This window comes from Sus scrofa, chromosome 13, assembly GCF_000003025.6.
Source record: "Sus scrofa isolate TJ Tabasco breed Duroc chromosome 13, Sscrofa11.1, whole genome shotgun sequence".
In the NCBI taxonomy this organism is placed as follows: Eukaryota; Metazoa; Chordata; class Mammalia; order Artiodactyla; family Suidae; genus Sus; species Sus scrofa.
The window spans coordinates 54,205,319-54,223,045 of NC_010455.5; the positions used below are offsets into that span (position 1 = coordinate 54,205,319).

At 44.1% G+C, this 17,727-nt stretch overlaps 1 protein-coding gene across 1 annotated transcript in view; it reads left to right on the forward strand.

The window, feature by feature from the left end:
* GXYLT2 (glucoside xylosyltransferase 2) overlaps positions 207 to 17,727 on the forward strand; it is a 97,255-nt gene continuing 79,734 nt past the window's right edge. The window contains exon 1 of the mRNA XM_005669726.3: positions 207 to 538. Within this exon, the coding sequence (XP_005669783.2) occupies positions 264 to 538 (275 nt within the window). The 5' untranslated portion in view covers positions 207 to 263. The remainder of the gene's footprint in view (positions 539 to 17,727) is intronic.

Consider the following 17,727-nt stretch of genomic DNA (forward strand, 5'->3'; position numbering starts at 1 on the left):
GCTACTCCACACAGTACGGTAGGCGCGGGCAGCTCCTCCTTGGGCCCCGCTCACGCCTCCTCTTCCCTCCCCCTTCCTCCTCCGTTGCCCGCCCGCCCGTCGGCCGGCGGGACCCCAGTCCCCGGCTGGCGGGCGGAGGAGGCGGCTGCCGCGCGCCGCTGCCCTCGCCCCGCCGCCGCCGCCGTCGCCGCCGCCGCCGCCCAGCGCGCCGCGATGCGCAGAGGGGCCGCGTCGCTCGGGGGCCGCCGCCGCCGCGCCGCACCATGAAGCTCCGCAGCAAGGCGGCGGCGCTGCTCCTGCTCGCGCTGGCAGCGCTGCTGCTCGCGCTGCTGTCCCTGCGCACCGGCCGCGCCGCACCCCCCGCCCCGCTCGCGCGCCCAGCGTCTGTCCTGCCGCGACGCCCCGTGCCGGCCCCCGCGCGCCTCCCGGGCCTGGGCGCCCTTCCCGGGGCCGGCCAGGGCCCCCGCCGGCGCTCGCCACCGCGTCTGCGCCCCCGAGCCGGCCGTCGAGGCGCTGCGAGCCTGAAGAAGTTGGTGAGGTGAGTCGTGGCAGCCCCAGAATCCCATCTCCGGACCTGTGTCTCCCTCCCTCCACCCGTGCCAAGTCAAAGGGAGGCTTTGGGCTCCAGGGACGCACACTCCAAATTCGCCCACCGGCTGCCCACTCTGTCTCTTACCCGACTAGAAATGAAAGACCGGCTTCGTGGAGTCCTCGTCACAGCGCAGTACTGGTCATCACGTACCTTTTTGTAAGAGAAGTGTCAGGGAAAGTGCATTGCATAGTAAGCTCTTAACTGTCAGGGTAAAGCTTATTTTTGGATCCTTGCAAACATGCGCCCGTTGTTTAATTTCTCAAAAGCCATCGCTATGCAAGAATGCTTTATCTAATTCTCATGTTTCACTGGCTGTTTTCTGGACGGTTTTTTTTGGGGGGGGGCGTGTTGTTTGTTTTGTTTTGTTTTGTTTACCAAAAACTTAGGTCTGATTGAGTTGGAAAAGTTAGATGTTTACCGAGGACTGACTGCTTCTCATTGTTGAACTCGCCCTGTGCTTCCAACAGAAGGAGGCACTGGACCTGAGTGTATTAAAAAGAAGTTTTCTCCTTGGAAGGAGTGATGTGTGGCAGGGGAAGACGGGGCGGGCATCTCTCTTCCTCCTCCTACTCTGGATTCGTGTATGGTCAGAGTCCTGGAAAGGAAACATCTCAGCCTCGACGTTATCTTTGATACCCTCTTTCTCTACACAGAGCTTAACCTGCTACAGCTTTTCCTTCTGGTGTTTTATCTTTGGCCCTAGGGTTTTTGGAACGCCCGCAGGTTAGGGATTCGTATTCATTTACTTTGTTGTGGGGAGCTTTTTAACAATCCTCTCTTCTAGTGTAGCCGGTTTGTTTCCTCTACCCTTTTTGAGGTTGTTGATGTTTCTAACTGCCAGTTAGAACGTCCCCGTTTGCTGGGCTCCTTAATTATTTGACAAGAGTGGAAGAATTCTTTTTGACCGTAATGACTAAATCTGGTTTGATGTTTTTACTGTAAGTGAGAGAAAAGTCAGGAAACTTCAGCAAGTAGCTGTGTCAGCTTTTGTTTCTCTTCTGCCTGGTGAGAAATGTTCAGATGGGTACTGACAGGTTTTAGGGGGAAAAACCCAATGAGCTATAGAATTGCTTTGAAGAATGTAGAACCATTTACAACCTCTTATGAATACAGTCACTCCTTAAAAGAAGGATATCTCTGTGAGGAACCTAATAGGGTCTTCTCTCCTGTGTACTGAGGTTTCTTGTAATGAATTTTATTATGATTTCACTATAGATCTGCTATGATCTCTAAGCTGATGGGACAGCTTGGAAGATGATAATGATGGACACTATGTATCATGGCTAAATTCCTACCAGCATAGTGTTAACAGCAGTACATTCAAATAGGCGTTGTTAGCACTTAGGTTAGTTCTTTAACTACGACATCCACATCGTAGCCCTATGATAGTGGTTCTCATAGAGTGAGCTTTAAAGCAGCAGTACCAGCTGGGGCTTTGTTAGAAATGCAGAGGCTCCCTCCTCCCCTAGCCCCACTAAATCAGAACATCAGGATGATGAGGTCAATAAGCTGTGTTTTAACAAGCTCTGCTCTGGTTTTGATGCACACCAAACTGTGAGAATCTGCTCTGTAAAGTAAGCATGAAATCAGTACTGACATTATTCCCATTTTATGGATGAAAATACTACACAAGGTTTAGCAATTTGTCTGAGGTTCAGAGATAAGGATGCAGATCCACACGGTCTGGGTCCAGGTTCAGCCCTTTCCTGCTGTGCAGATGTCATACACTAGCTTGCCTGCATTTCATAATTTTACTGAGACTTTCTCAAGAAACATCGCCAATTTTTGGAACCATCTTCATTCCTCAAGGTGTTGGGGACATTGGGGCAGCACCTTCCTATCTGTACCTGAACAAATTGGCTCTCACTAGCAAGAGATCATGAATAGAATCCAAATGGATGTTTTTAGGGAAGGATTATTTCCATGAGCAACAGAACTGCCTGAAGCCATTTTTCTTTTGAACATATCTCTTAGATTATCACAGAGATCATGGCTAACATCATAAGAATAAAGGACAACATTTTCAAACTTAGGAAAGAGTGCAAAACAAAATAAAAAAAGGCCACAGCAAGTCTCAGGCTCAAATGCATCAGCATGAAAGCCTAGCATCCTCTGCAGAAGTAGACATTTCTGGGGACTTATAAATATTTCTTTTGCTACCTGGACTGAAATGGCGAGAGAAGATCGTGAAGCAGTAAGGGAGCAGCAGGGAAGATGTCTGCATGAAGTCCTTTATTGCTTTCCTAATCCTGCCTGGGTTAAATTTTTGTGGTTTAGGAGGAATTTCATTTTAGGGAGGGAAAAGAAAGCCTCATGTTTTCAGAAAATGAGTGCTTTAATCTCTGTACGTGGCTGGAATCCAGAAGAGATGAAGGCTCTGTACGTGATCGCCTATCTCGGGCCTGGGGAGCAGTCAGCAGAAAGCGTGGAGTTGGACGTGACCCAGCCCACCACCTGCTGACCAGCCATGGACCCGGCTGTGCGCTCCCCCCAGGCTCCTGCTGTAAGTGAAATCCTGCCACGTCAGCGAAGGAAGCAGGGCACTCTCCTTCCACATCTTGTTTTCATTTCACAGAAGTTTCCAGGGACTTGCCTAGTGAGCAGGCAGACCCTACAATTTTATAACTAGTCATTTGTATGCAATCTGTCCTGTGGTGGCCTCCCCTTTCTATAAATGTAAAGCCAGGAGGTAAAGTCTGAGGGTTTAGGTCAAGGGTGGGATCTGAAAATGGCCACCACACTGTAAGTAGCGGTTCTAGTGCACAAAAGAAGTGAGATCTTCCTTCTACTTTTTTTTTCTTTTTTTGGTTATTTATACCTGGCTGACTTCCAAAACAAATCTGAGACAACTAACAGTAAAAGACATATACAATAAGGCCTTTGAGATACTTGTAAAACATGAAAAATCACCATGAGGAGGGGGAAATAAGCACTGTTTGTCAAAAACTAAGGCCACTATTGTTATGAGGATTAAGTGTTAAATTTAGCTTTAAGCTTCCTAGTGGCCAGGTCAAAAAGGGAGCCAAGATGCCTTGCCTTCTTTTCTTTGAAGGATAAGAGGAAAAATTTACCAAGAGAGATGATTTGGGTATTCATGCTATGGCACAACAGGATCTCTACAGTGTCGGGGATGTGGGTTCGATTCCTGGCCCAGAGCACTGGGTTAAGGACCCAGTGTTGCTGTGGTGTAGGTCACAGCTCCAGCTCAGATTCCATTCCTGGCCTGGGAACTCCATATGCCTCAGGGTGGTCAAAAAAGTAAAAAATAGTAAAAGACGACTTGTGTTTCAAGGGACTGAATTCTACAATGAGGGTGGTACATTAGAATAGGCTTCAGACCTTGGAAGACTCTCTCCAGACTGCTTCTGAAAACTCCTCTTTGAGCCTTCATACAGAAAAGGAAGCTTAATACTTCCCAACAGCGTGATATGAAAAAGGATATGGCATCTGAAGTCCCAAGAAATTGGTTCTAGTCCTGAGCCATTTTGCCTTAATTTCCTTATCTGTCAAATGAGTGATTCGATTCAAAAGTTTTCTAAATATCTCTTCTACTCTGATATTTGGTGGTCCTGTGATGAGAATATTAAGTTTAGCTGCATAATCCCAACAATGACTGTTGCTTAGCCCTTTGCTCCGCCTCTTGCAAAATCATTCTGTTTCTCATTTGTTGGCTGGAGTCTAGAACCCTTACTGATTACTCAACCTCACCCCTTCCCTGAACTTCTGTGTCAGCCTGGATATTGCTGTTGTCTCTTAATATGGTTTCTAAGGGAGACTTGGGCTACCTCTAAGCTCCTCTGTCATTTTATTTCACAGTCATTGAGCAAGTGTTTATTGTACAGGCATTTTGGGCCAGGTACTCATTGTGCAATGGTAAATGGAGTTGCTTCCCTCCAAGAATCTGGGGGAGGCAGGAGTGGGGAGATGATACAGAAACACATTATACACTTGGCAGCCTCCCCAGCTGCCCCAAAGAGAGGAAGCAAGTGTATTTGCTCATCAAGAGACGCCACTTCCTGCAGTTCCCTTTGGTCTCTGAGATAAATCTTCTCAGTGGGTTCAAGCCTGAAAAAAGGTCTCACTAAAGAGATATCATGTTATAGAGAAAAATGTTAAGCCTGTGGCCATCCTGAAATTAGCTGGTCTCCTCAGAGCTCATTAATGATCTCTGGATCTTAGGGACCATCTATGTTATTTAATCATTGTGAGTCTTGATTGTAGTCACATTCATTTTTGTTGATTAGCCCATGAGACCCCTCTTTCATCCTCTCCATGTATTCAGTTATTAAGTCTTCTTGGTTTTGTCTCAAAATATAATCCTAGTCCCACCATTTCTACCACTTCCATGGTTCCTGCCTCCTAAACCCAATAGTTTGGCATCTGGAACACTGCAGCAGCTTCCTCTCTGGCTTGGGGTATCCACTCTAGCACCCACTTCAATCCATTTTCCATACAGTTGCTGGAATAATTGTGTGTGTGTGTATATATGTGTGTGTGTGTGTGTGTGTGTGTGTTATATGTTAAAGTATAGTTGATTTACAGTGTTGTGCCAATTTCTTCTGTACACCAAAGTGACCTATCATACATATACATACTTTCCCTTATATTATCTTCCGTCATGTTCTATCCCAAGAGACTGGTTATAATTCTCTGTGCTATACAGTATATTGCTTAACCATTATGCTCATTGCTTATCCATTGAAAATGAAATAGTTTGCAATCTGCTCACCTCAAACTCTCCATCCATCCCACTCCATTCCTGGAGTGATCTCAAATATGTAATGGAGATCACTTTGCTGGTTCCAGTCACTTCCCATCATGCAGAGTAAAATTCAACTTAGTGTGGCCTTTGAACTCTTTCCTGATTTCAGCCCCCTTAGCTTTCTGGCCTCAACTCATACCCATCCCCACTTCATCATACCCATCCCCACTTCATTCACTCTGCTTTCTAGCCTTCAAATGCACTCATTCCTATCTCAGCACTGTTTACTTGTTCCTGTGCTGGAATGTTCTTTGCTCACATCCTTGCATGGCCAGCTCTCTCACTTCTTTGAGGTCTATACTTTAAGGTTTTCTCCTCAGAGGGGTCTTCCCAGCTGCTTTAGGGGAAAATATCCTGCCTCCTTACCCTATTTAGTATTTTTTTTTTAAACAGCACTCCATGTTATATGAAAATTCTCTTTATTTGCTCCTCTCCCCTTTCACATGCACTCGGTGTCTTATTAATCATTCCGCGGCTGGTACCTTTAACAGAGATGATCTCACAGTAGGTAATAAATATTCCTCAGATGGCCAAATGAATGGAATGAATGAATGTGGTACCCTTCCTCTTGTGCCAGCACTATGTGAAGACTTTGCTTAGATTATTAAATTACATATTATCTAATAATGTTCAAAACAATCCCACACCCTTTAGGGGAATGGTATCTTTACTAGTAATATCCTTCCAAGACAGGGAATGTTTTTCTTTTTAATAGGTTTTCTTCTTTAGAACAGTTTTAAATCTGTAGGAAAATTGGGGTCTAGGGAATACAAAGAGTTTCCATATACCCTGCACTGAGTTTCCTCTGTGGCTAACATCATACACTAGTATGATTTATCAAGTAATATCAAGACATTATTACCAACATTGAGTGTGTATTTAGATTTCCTTAGTTTTTACTTAATGCTCTTTTCTGTTTCAAGATTCTATCCATGAGGAGTTCCCCTTGGGGCTCAGCAGGTTAAAAATCCAACACAGTGTCTGTGAGGATGCAGGTTGGATCCCTGGCCTCGCTCGGTAGGTTAAGGATCTGATGTTGCTGGGAGCTGCCCTGTAGGTCACAGATGCAGCTCTGATTCAGCCCCTAGCCCAAGAACTTCCATATGCCACTGATGTGGCTGTTTAAAAAAAAAAAAAAAAAAGATTCTATCCATGATACCGCATTATCTTTAGCGGTCATGTCTCTTTAAGCTCCTCTTGGCTGTTACAGTTTCTCAGATCTCCTTGTTTTTAATGACCTTGTGAGTTTTGAAGAGCACCTGTCAGATATTTTCTAAGATGCTCCACTATTGGCATGTGTCTGGTGTTCTACTCATGGCAATACCGGGGTTATGGATTATTGGGAGGAAGACGTAGTGGCCAAGTGCCATTTTCCTCACGTCATATCAAGTGTATGTATTATTGATATGATTTAATGTTGGCCTGGTGACCTGCCTGAGGTGGTATTTGTCAGCTTTCTCCACCCCACATACTCTTCCTACCCTGCCTCTGCTCCCACATACTGTACACTTGAGAAAGAAATCACTCTGCATGGTCCCCTCCAAAGGACCGTGGAATTATGTTCCCTTTCCTTGACGGTAAAGTATCTCTATATAAATTATTTGAAAATTTTCTGCATGGGAGATGTGTTTCCCCTCGTTTATTGATTCAATCATACATCAGTATGGATTCATGGATATTTATTTTATACTTTGAGTTACAATCTGATATGACTTAATTTTATTGCTAAAATTGTTTCAGTTTTGGTCACTAGTAGCTCTTTCAGTTGGTTGCTGTGCTCCTTTGACTGACCCCCGTCAGTATCTTTTTGGTTTTTGTTTTCATTTTTGTCTTTCTGAGTATTTCCTTATTACTCTGGCCCTAAAAGATGCTCCAGGCTCATCTTGAATATTTCCTGTTTCAGTCTTAGAATCAGCCATTCCTTCTAGGAGCTCTGATTTCTCTGATTGGAAAATGGTATTAGAAACGTAGATTTGGGAGTTCCTGTTGTGGCTCAGCAATAACGAACCTGATTAGTATCCATGAGGATGTGGTTTCGATCCCTGGCCTCACTCAGTTGGGTTAAGGATCCAGTGTTGCTGTGAGTTCTGGTATAGATTGCAGATGCAGCTTGGATCTGGCATTGCTATGGCTATGGTGTAGGCTGGTAGCTACAGCTCCAACTTGACCCCTAGCTTGGAACTTCCATATGCTGTGGGTTTGGCCCTAAAAAGACGAAAAAGCAGATTTGGACACTAGGCGTGTTGCAACTGGAGTGTCATTTGCTTTAGCTCTCACAGCTGACAGAGAAAAACAGATATGTGTGTGCATACTATCCTGTGTATGTAAACATATCTATGAGGTTTTCCATGTGTAACCATATCTATCTATGTTAAGTTAAATATGGGTTTATAGTGATGTCTCCAACTATAATCCATTACCACATGGATCATTCTAGCCTCTTCCTCGCCTCTTTGAGAAAAGGAATGTTTTTATTTCCTTGAAGCCCCAGCAAATGTTTTCTCCCATCTTATTGGCTCTGGCTGCTTTAAATGCCTATAGTAGATGGGGAAGTGGGAAAAAATAAATGGGATCAGCTAATTGACCTAAACCAAGCAAGGCCCACCCCTTGAGTTCGGAATGCATCCAGGACCACCCAAACCACCCAGATGTGGGGGATGGTATAATAGACGTTGTGGTTAGCGCCTGACCTCTGTTCTCCCAATCCACCCCCAGCTTCTCAGTGGACCATATCTCCAAGAAACAGTCCAAGCCTGCCATGACTGTCTCAATGTAAACTTGGTCAATTCAGAACTGGGACGTTCAATAATTTCATTTCTTTGGCAGCAGTTACTGGCCCATAGGTATTCCATGACCCTGGCTGACCCAATCAGCTGGAAGAGATTTGGGCTTACTTTACATCATGGGACATTATTTTACTAATTTTGCATTATCGGACAAAAGACTTTATCCTCTAAATAGGAACAGAAGAATAAATAGCTGCTTGTCACTACAATCCTTAGAGAACCAGCTTGGCTGAAGTCATCGCCACAGCCAGTAGAGAGAGAAGGAGATAATAGGTCCTTGAGGACAGTGCTGAGCCCTGGGACCCACAGATCCTGAGGTCTGTCCTATCCTGAACCCTCCTGTTCCATGTTAGAGTTGAGGTTTCAGTTACTTGCATCCAAAATCTTCTCAGCAGAACCTTTAAATCAAAATCTCGGGAGTTAATGATGGAGAGAAAGGGGAATGGCTGCAGGGGGCACTCAGGAGCCGCCATGCTGTGCACTTGCCCTTGTCCCAGATGGCAGGCGATTCAGGGGTAGGTTCCCTGGCCAAATTAGAGCCTTTCTTAGGGATTTTAAAAATTGGCGTCTGAGACAGGATAGGGCAAACTGTTGCCAGTAGCTGAAGCTGTATGATGGGAAACTCAAGATGTGGCAGTGTGTCTCTGCCAGGTGGAGAAAGCTGGTCTGCACAAAGAGCTCATGGACAATGCAGAGGGATGAGAAGCAGTGCGGAGCACCTGGGCTGGGGGCGGATCCTAACGTAGCTCCCAAGAATGCCTTCCGCCCTTCACTGGCAGTTCTGTCCCATCCCTGCCCCAGCTCCCATGAACTGAGTTTCTGTCACTCACTGCCCAAGAGTCCTAATGTGGATATGCCACACCTGCCTTTAGGACCTTTAGAAAGTTCTGTAAACAGTGGCCACATGGGCATTTTAGCCTCCTACAAAGTCACAGGTGAGATTCCTTGGAAGAAAATTTGAGAACAGATTTGTTTTCCTTCGAAATATTTCTGTGTTCTAATTCAAGTAGGAAAATAAGAGATGAAGTTTTATGTTACATCTGTTTTTACCACCATTTAAAATATTTTAAAAAAAGAAAGAAAAGAAGGGGGAGTTCCTGTGATGGCTCAGCAGGTTACAAACCTGACTAATATCTGTAAGAATGCAGGTTCAATTCCTGGCCTCACTCAGTGGGCTAAGGATCCGGCATTGCCATGAGCTGTGGTGTAGGTTGCAGATGTGGCTGGGATCTTATGTTGCTGTGGCTGTTGTGTAGACCGGCATCTGCAGCTCCAATTTGACCCCTAGCTGAAGGTGTGACCCTAAAAAAAAAGAAGAGGCTTCAGGTGAAGATGGAATTCATTTTATGTTCCTCTCCAAATCTTCCCCCGTACTTGATTTATTTCGTAATGGGAAATTTTGAAAACTGCCCCTGGAGAGGGTAGTTTCTCAACTTGCTGCCTTTATTGGGATTCCATGATTTTTTTTGGCAGCCAAGAATCACTGTGGTATATTTGAGGGTGATGTTTTAATTCCTGCCCTTACCCCCTCCCCAGCCTCTTTTAGCAACACAGAAGATAGTAATCTTCTGGCAAAAATTCATCACGGTACAATTCAGGATCCAAGCTTTACACACGTAAGAGACAATAGAGAACATATCATCAGAAATGTGATTTCCTTTTATATGGGAGAGAACTGGTGTCCAGAGAGCTAAAATAATAATAATGCACCTAAAGCATGCCGCACAGGGCTACCTCACAGTGATCCCAGAGCAAGGGACGTGCTTCTATGAGTGCTGTTATTGTCCATGGTTGCTTTATTATTTAGGAACTGAATCCTAACTAGATCCAGCTGACTGGCTGGGCAGCTTTGCATGAGTCAGTACTCCTCGGCAAATCTAGACTTTCTCACAAGTTCAACAAGGAAATGAAATGATGCAAGTCAAAGGCTGGCACAGTACATGCAACACGAGAAGCTCTTTACAAATGTTAGCCAGGGCTAAGAGGTGGATTCAGGCAGGCTTTTCGTTAGGTTGTATCTTGAAGACTCAGCTTCCGTATATAATGAACGCTACCCCAACCCCGGTGTCCTGATCCTTAGTAAAATCTGGAGGAGTAGATGGGACAGGACCCTTTGCACCCCCATCTCATAGAGTTGGGCAGTTGCTATGGAGACTTACAGACTTGGAATTCTGGCTCCGTGTGGCTATGCTTTCTACTCAAGGGCAGAGAGCTATTGTTTGCCAGCTTAGAAAAGCCGAGGGAGAGAGAAGAGTTGGCGAGAATTGGGAGGTGTCCTCAGGAACCCAAATGTGGAATTTTGTCCACAGACACTGCTATTCAGGCGCCTGTGTCTCTGGATGGGCTTAAACCCTTGCTCTGCTCTTTCTTCTTCCCAATTTTATGGAATTACAAGAACCCCAGTTGTTTGATCACTGGCCCCAAAGTAACAAGCCATAGTGTTCAAGTGTCACATTTTATGCCTCAAGAGGAATGGGTTAACGGACGTTGGTGTTCAAGTCTGAGAAGTTTAAAAAGTTTACAAAACCTTCCAGTCTGATTTGCAATAATTTCGAGTATGGAGACTTACAATAATAACAAGTGTTTTGCTGCTCTGCTTAGCCCATTGTGGGCATGTATATAAAAATATTTGGAGAAAAAGGCTTCTGATGCATCTAAGTTAATATCTAATAGTAATACCGACACTAACAGCTGATATCAGATGGTGACTTCAGCATGCTGGGTGCTGTATGAAGCATTTCACCGCATGATTTCATTTATTCTTCATAACCACCTAAGAGGTAGGTACTATCATTGGACAAGTCAGGTTCTTTCAGTTGCAAGTGAGACTCCCAGCTCATCAGCTGATGTCACTTAATCTTCATAAGGGATTTACTAGCTCACAAAACTGTAAGGTGTAAAGGAGATAAAACTTCCATTACAGATGTGTCTAGGATGACTGACCACCTTGTTTCCATCTTTCAGCTCTGCTTCCTTGTGTGTGGCCCACACTCTTAGGTAAGTTTTATTCATGCTGTAGTTCTGACAGATCTGGGCTTCCATCCTCCTCCCTCAGAGACCTTGAAGGGAAAGGCTTTGTTCAGCAAGAGTCCCAAGGCTGCCTCAGTTTGGCATGACTGGGGTCACATGCATACCCAGTCACTGATGGCCACCCCTGGGGGAGGAAGCGTCAGCCCCCCTAAACCTCATGGGCTTAGAAGAACAGTCCTTTCCCCTAAAGAAAATGGAGGTGTTCTTACCGGCAACTCCTGAAAAAGGCTGCTAATAAGAAATACCAAAAGCTGGGAGCCACTAGAATCAATAAGCCCATTTTACAGATGGGGAAACTGAGGGTTAGAGGTGGTTAAAGCACTTGCCCAAGATGGAAAGACCTAGAATTTGAAGCCAGGTCCCTGTGCATCTAGAGCCAAATTGCTTACAACCATGCTGAACTTGGGAACAAATCTTGAAATTTGATGGCTTTCTAGAGTCCCTTTGAAGAAGGTCCCTTTGATACAACCCCTCTCTCTTTAAATTTCAAAATAGTTCATACTTGTAAGCGGAAAAACAGATTATAAAAATCATCCCATTCTTTAAAAGTTTTGTATATTTCTGGGAATTCCCTTCATGGTGCAGTGGAAGGAATCCGACTAGAATCCATGAGGATGTGGATTTTATCCCTGGACTTGCTCAGTGGGTTGGGGATCTGGCATTGCCGTGAGCTGTGGTGTAGGTCGCAGATGCAGCTCGGATCCCAAGTTGTGGCTGTGGAATAGGCCTGCAACTGCAGCCTCTGATTTGATCCCTAGCCTAGAAACTTCCGTATGGCATGGGTACAACCCTAAGAAGCAAAAAAAAAAAAGTTTTTATATATTTCCGTATTTATGTACACATTCCCACATATATTAGTTATAGTTCTGGAAGATGGTGTACCAAAATTTTAACAGTTTATGAAATTGGGTACCCATCCTTTTGCTTTTCTGTATTTTCCATTTTTCCTATGATAAATATATGCATTACATTTGTAATTTATAGAACAAGTTAAAGTATATAAATTATCATAAAACTAAAAATTCATTATTGGCCCGAGGCATACGAGGATGGAAATGAGTGTGGGAAACCATTTTTCCTCCCTTTGAGTTGGTAAGTCCTTCATGATCTTTTTCAGGAAATGGGACAGAGATGCCCATTTGCAGAATATGTAACCCTCATCCTTCTCCCTACCTTGTCACCAGCCTTTTATTTCCAACTCACACTGCTGGCTCATGTTTTAAAGTCTCAATAACATCTTAATTTGGAAAGAGGAGGGAGATGGAGAAATAGAATCCCCTTTGTGTCAGGAACAGTCGTAAGGGGAAAAAATGAAATGAGAATTAGTCCAGGCAGCATTATAGAGTTTTGGAAGGAGAAGAATTTTAAATGCCTTTGTGTGTAACTTTGTCTAAGGGTGGATGGATGGGTTACGGAGGCAGAGATGGTGCGAGTATCCTGTGGGGGTCACACCTGGCGAGGCTGTGAGTGGAGGGGCTGAAATCCAGTCCACAGTCTGTCTGATCACTGAGTCAGGAGCTCTGAGGGAAAAAGCCTTCATCCACCTTTTCTGACTTGTGTATCCCCAAATACAGCATCATAATTAAAAGCAGGGTCTCTTTAATTCCAACTCCCTGAGTTGGAATCCTTGCTCTGCTCTTTGCTAATCATAAAGCACATGCATGTGTACAATGATGGCTAGAAGCAGACACACATGCACATGCAGACACATAGATAAAATCACCCAGTTTTGGTCTTTGAACATCTACTGTGCAATAGACCTAGGATCACAGCCATGTTTAGGAGCACAGCCATGTTTGAAATAATCATGATCCAAACTAAATGCAAACTATTAATAACTGAGTGCACTTATCAAATGATTTTATTGTCTCCCCCTCATGGCTGATTTTTTTGGCATTGTGTCAACATGAGGCGTGTAATGTGGAGACTTCAAGGCAAATGTCAGCTTTTCGGTCTGTCTTGGATGATTAACGATGGTTGACTTAACTCCAAACCATGGGTCATTAAAAGTGATTTAACTGTTAGCACAGTCCTTAGCGTCATGTCTGGGTGTCTTAAGTGAAGGCTCTGCTCAACTTCAGTGCGGAAATTTTTTGTCAATGTTTTCATGTGTTTCCAAACCTGTGGTTTGCAAGGAACTTCGCAAGTGCCTCTTGCTGCCAACATTTGACGTGGCTGTTATCACCCATCCCCAAATTCTCCCACTAGGGGCTGAATCAAGGTGTTTCCACTTCTTCAACTGCCACTCTGACCTCATTTGCAAACCTTCTCCATGTTCAAATAGCCATGGCTTCCTCTTGTAAAAGATTCCACTGAGGAGGGGCATTCTGCTAATCTAGTCTTCCCCTAAGGTGAGCATATTCAACCTCTTAAAATTTATCTCCTTCCATCCTCCCTCCCCGTATTTCTGTGTTTCCTTCCCTGTTGAAACTAGTCACCAACAGCACTCTTTCCAGCTGTATTTGCAAGAACTGTGATTTTCCGTCTCGCTCACACTGTCTGCCGCTATCAGAGCATCAGCTTTACCTGAGTTAATTTCGCCTGTCAGTTAAGGGGAAGCCCTGATAAGAGGTAGCTGGAGAGGCAGAACAGAGGGTCTGAGTAGAACCAATTACTCGCTTTAATAATTCAGTGTGTTTTGCAGTAATAGGCTCCAAAGTAAATAGCACTACACATAAATGCCGTATTTCATTATTTATACACTCCACAAATTGAAGTTTAATTAAGTCACACGCTTGAGACTTTTAAGCAATTAAGGAGACTCTCTGTCTCGGGCATCGTGGAGGCAGTGAGGCTGTTTCTGAGCCTTTTCTATTATTCAGAGCATCATTACTGGAGCACAGGGCAGGCTTAAGCCAGAACAGTTGAGGCGGTGTTTTCCAAACCTCGGACATGCCCTATGTCAGTGTCACGATTCTTATGACTACACTACTATATGCTACCTTTGAAAGAAAAAAAAATTAAATCTATTCTTGTTATAAATATGTGCCTTTTGTACTTATTTAATGACAGCTTTATTGCATTGTAATTCATGTGCCTTTGAAAAGTGTACGGTGTGACTATTTTTTGTTTATTCATGAAGTTGTACAACCACCCCGGCTAGCGAATTTCAAAACACTTTCATCACCTGAAAAAGAAGCCCTATATCTGTGAAGTAGCCACTCCCCATTTGCTCCTATTGTGAGTCCCTAATCAGCCTTATGTCCCTCTGGACCTTCCAGTCCTGGACTTTTTGTATATATGGAATTATAAAACATGTGGTCTTCTGTATTTTCACAAGGTTCACAGTACATGGTTTTAAAGGTTCATGTATGTATCAGTACTTCATTCCTTTTTATTGCCAAATAATATGCCAATGTATGGATATTCCACATTGTATTCATTCATCAGTTGGTGAACTTTTGCGTTTGCATTTTTTGCTTTTGTGAATAATGCTATTATGAACGTTTATAAATGTCCAAAGTTTTTTTTTTCCACCTGTAGCACATGGAAGTTTCCAAGTCAGGGATGGAACCCATGCCGTGGCAGCAACACAAGCCGCTTCAGCGACAATGTCAGACCCTTAACCTGCTGCACCACAAGAGAACTCCTTAAATGTACAGTCTTTGTGAGGATATATATATTCATCTCTCTTGGGTATGTACCCAGGAGTAGAATTGCTGAGTCATATGGTAGTTCTATATTTAATTTTGAGGAACCGTAGAACTGTTTTCCAAAGTGGCTGTACCATTTTGCAATCCTACCAATAATGTTTGAGGGTGCTAATTTCTGCACGTTCTAAGTATATTTATTTCTAAAGGAAACTATATCACTGCCATAAACTCTCAATGCTAACATAAATAGGAGGTAATTGTTTCAAACACCAAAGAAAACTAAACAATGTTGTTTATTTCTAACTTGGTACTTCTGTCTGCTGAAGATTCTCTGAGGTCTGGTGGGTTTTCAGTTGAAAGGGATGAATAGGCAGTGTTAGAAAGGTGTTCAAGACATAGCAGCATCAGCTGACCCTCTTTTATTGATATTGTTGGAAAAGAACTGAAGATGGAATAACTTTCACTGTGAGAGGCAATGTTATTTGATGCAGTGTATAAATGATAACTACAACCTAGGTATCACCCCTTTGAAACATAAGGAATTTGGAAGCACTGATGCCATATGCAAGCCTGTTGCGTCTTGTTTCAGCAGTCGGCTCTTGGTTACCTCATACAAGGGGCTCAGAGATGGCTGAGCTGGTATTTGTTATGCTTTTTTTGTTTTTCTTTTCATGGTCTTGTGTTTTCTAAGAGCTCTTGGGTGAATTTGAGAGTCGTCACAATTACCACATTCTTGATAGGATAATAGCTATTAACCCAGTAAATCCATTTCTGGAAATGTGGTGGAAGGAAATAATGGAAAAGAAGGAAGAAAAGCTATTGGCTCACACATGTTTAGTCTAAGGTTTTGTTTTGTTTTAATAACTGAGAATAGTTGGAAACAGCCAACAAAAAGGAAATGATGATAAGCTATGGTGTTTTAGTTGGATGGAATAGTAGATAGCTGGTTAAAATGATGGTCCTGAAGACTTAAAAAGTAACAAGAAAGGTTAAAGAATCAGATTAAAAAAGCAAAATATAAAATCATATGTACACCATTAGTGCAGCTGTAAAAATATGTATCCAATGAAGTAAAGACCAGAATGTAGTATTTAAAAAAATTTTTTTATGGGGCAAGATTATTTTTCATGTACCAGCTTTACTCACGCAACACATAATGTTTTATATATTTTAAGCGGAAAACATTGTGTCTTATTCTGATCTTATTTTCTAAAGGTATTTTTAATTTACATTGTCCTATAATGACTGGAAATAACATCATGCACTTGCTATAAATTACAATGAAAGGACATATAAATCACCAGCTGAGGTAAGGTTTTGGAATCAAATAAACAAAGACTGTGATAGAAAATAAAAGGCAGGGGTGCCTCTTCAATGAGGTGGTCAGGGAAGGCCATTCTGTTCAAAAGAGAAGGAGGTGGCTATGCAAAGAGCTAGGGAAGAACATTCCAGAGGGAACACAGTTTATGTGAAGGCCCAGGATATGAGCACGGCACTGGGTGTCTCGGGAAGTAAGAAGGAAAAGGTGGAGGCTGGGCAGCTCCCAAAACTAAAGGATCCAGGTGGTGGAACCATCTTCTCAAGAGCAGTTGAAGTCCCTCCTGTGATGACAGGAGCTGGGGTGGGGAGACATACTGAGTGCAAGAGGCTCACCTCCTCAGGGAACGAGGAGGAGTAGCCGGGAAGCTGAAAGATACCACCAGCGAGGAATGGGGGATAGTTGCATCCACAGACTTTGCCATGAAGCCCTGTTCCACAGCTGGATGTGGCAGTGAGGAGCAAGAAGAAAACCGCCCCATCCGCTGCCTGGGATAGGAGAGGAAGGGCTTCCTCTACCTGAGGAATCTCCCGGGGAGGTGGTACCCTCATGAGGGAGCTGTGCTTTCATTAAGGTGAGAGGTGACGAGAAGCCCTCAAGAAAAGGCCGAGGACAGAGTGGGTGTTGCTGAGGGCCTGGGAAGAGTTTGGGAGAGAGAGGAGAGGTAAGAGGTCAGCTCAGGTGGTGAGTGCCTGGCAGGAGATAAACTGTGGGTGGTTGTAGGGCAAATGTGTTAATGTGCAACTCCAAGGCCTCACCCAGGACCCATGGTCTCACCATCTCTGTGGGCTGAGGGTCCAAATACTAACACACACTGCCAGTGATTACGACACACAGCCAGGTGGGGAAGCCCCCCCGCCCCTGCACTGGGTGGTATCTGGTATCCTTGACACCTGTGAAGCTGGTGCAGGGATGAGGATTTACATCAAGGTCCTAGCAGTGAGCTACAAGCAGGGGATGGGTTCACTGAGCATTTCGGGATGACTCAAGGTGAGAATATGAGAGGCAGAGTGAGTCCAGGGTGATTGAAAAAATTATGTTTTTGGCTGCACCTGCCACATGCATATCTTCCCAAGCCAGTGATCGAACCCGCACCACAGCAGTGAGCCAAGCTGCTGCAGTGACAATCCTGATCCTTTTTTTTTTTTTGGTCTTTTATCTTTTCAGGGCCGCACCTGTGGCATATGGAGGTTCTTGGGCTAGGGGTCTAATTGGAGCTACAGCTGCCAGCCTACACCACAACCACAGCAACCCTGGATCTGAGCCACGTCTGCAACTTACACCACAGCTCATGCCATCGCCAGATCCTTAACCCACTGAGTGAGGCCGAGGATCAAACCTGCTTCCTCATGGATGCTAGTCAGATTTGTTTCTGCTGAGCCATGACGGGAACTCCAACAATGCCAGATCCTTAACTTGCTGTGTCACAGGAGCACTTCAGAAACATATATTTGTTTTCTTTTTAGGGCCACACCTGAGGCACATGGAAGTCCCCAGGCTAGGGGTCAAATTTGAGCTGTAGCTGCCAGCCTGCGCCACATCCACCGTGATGTAGGATCTGAGCCAAAATCTTTAACCTACTCCAGATCTTTAACCTGCTGATCAAGGCCAGGGATTGAACCTACATCCTCATGGATACGAGTCAG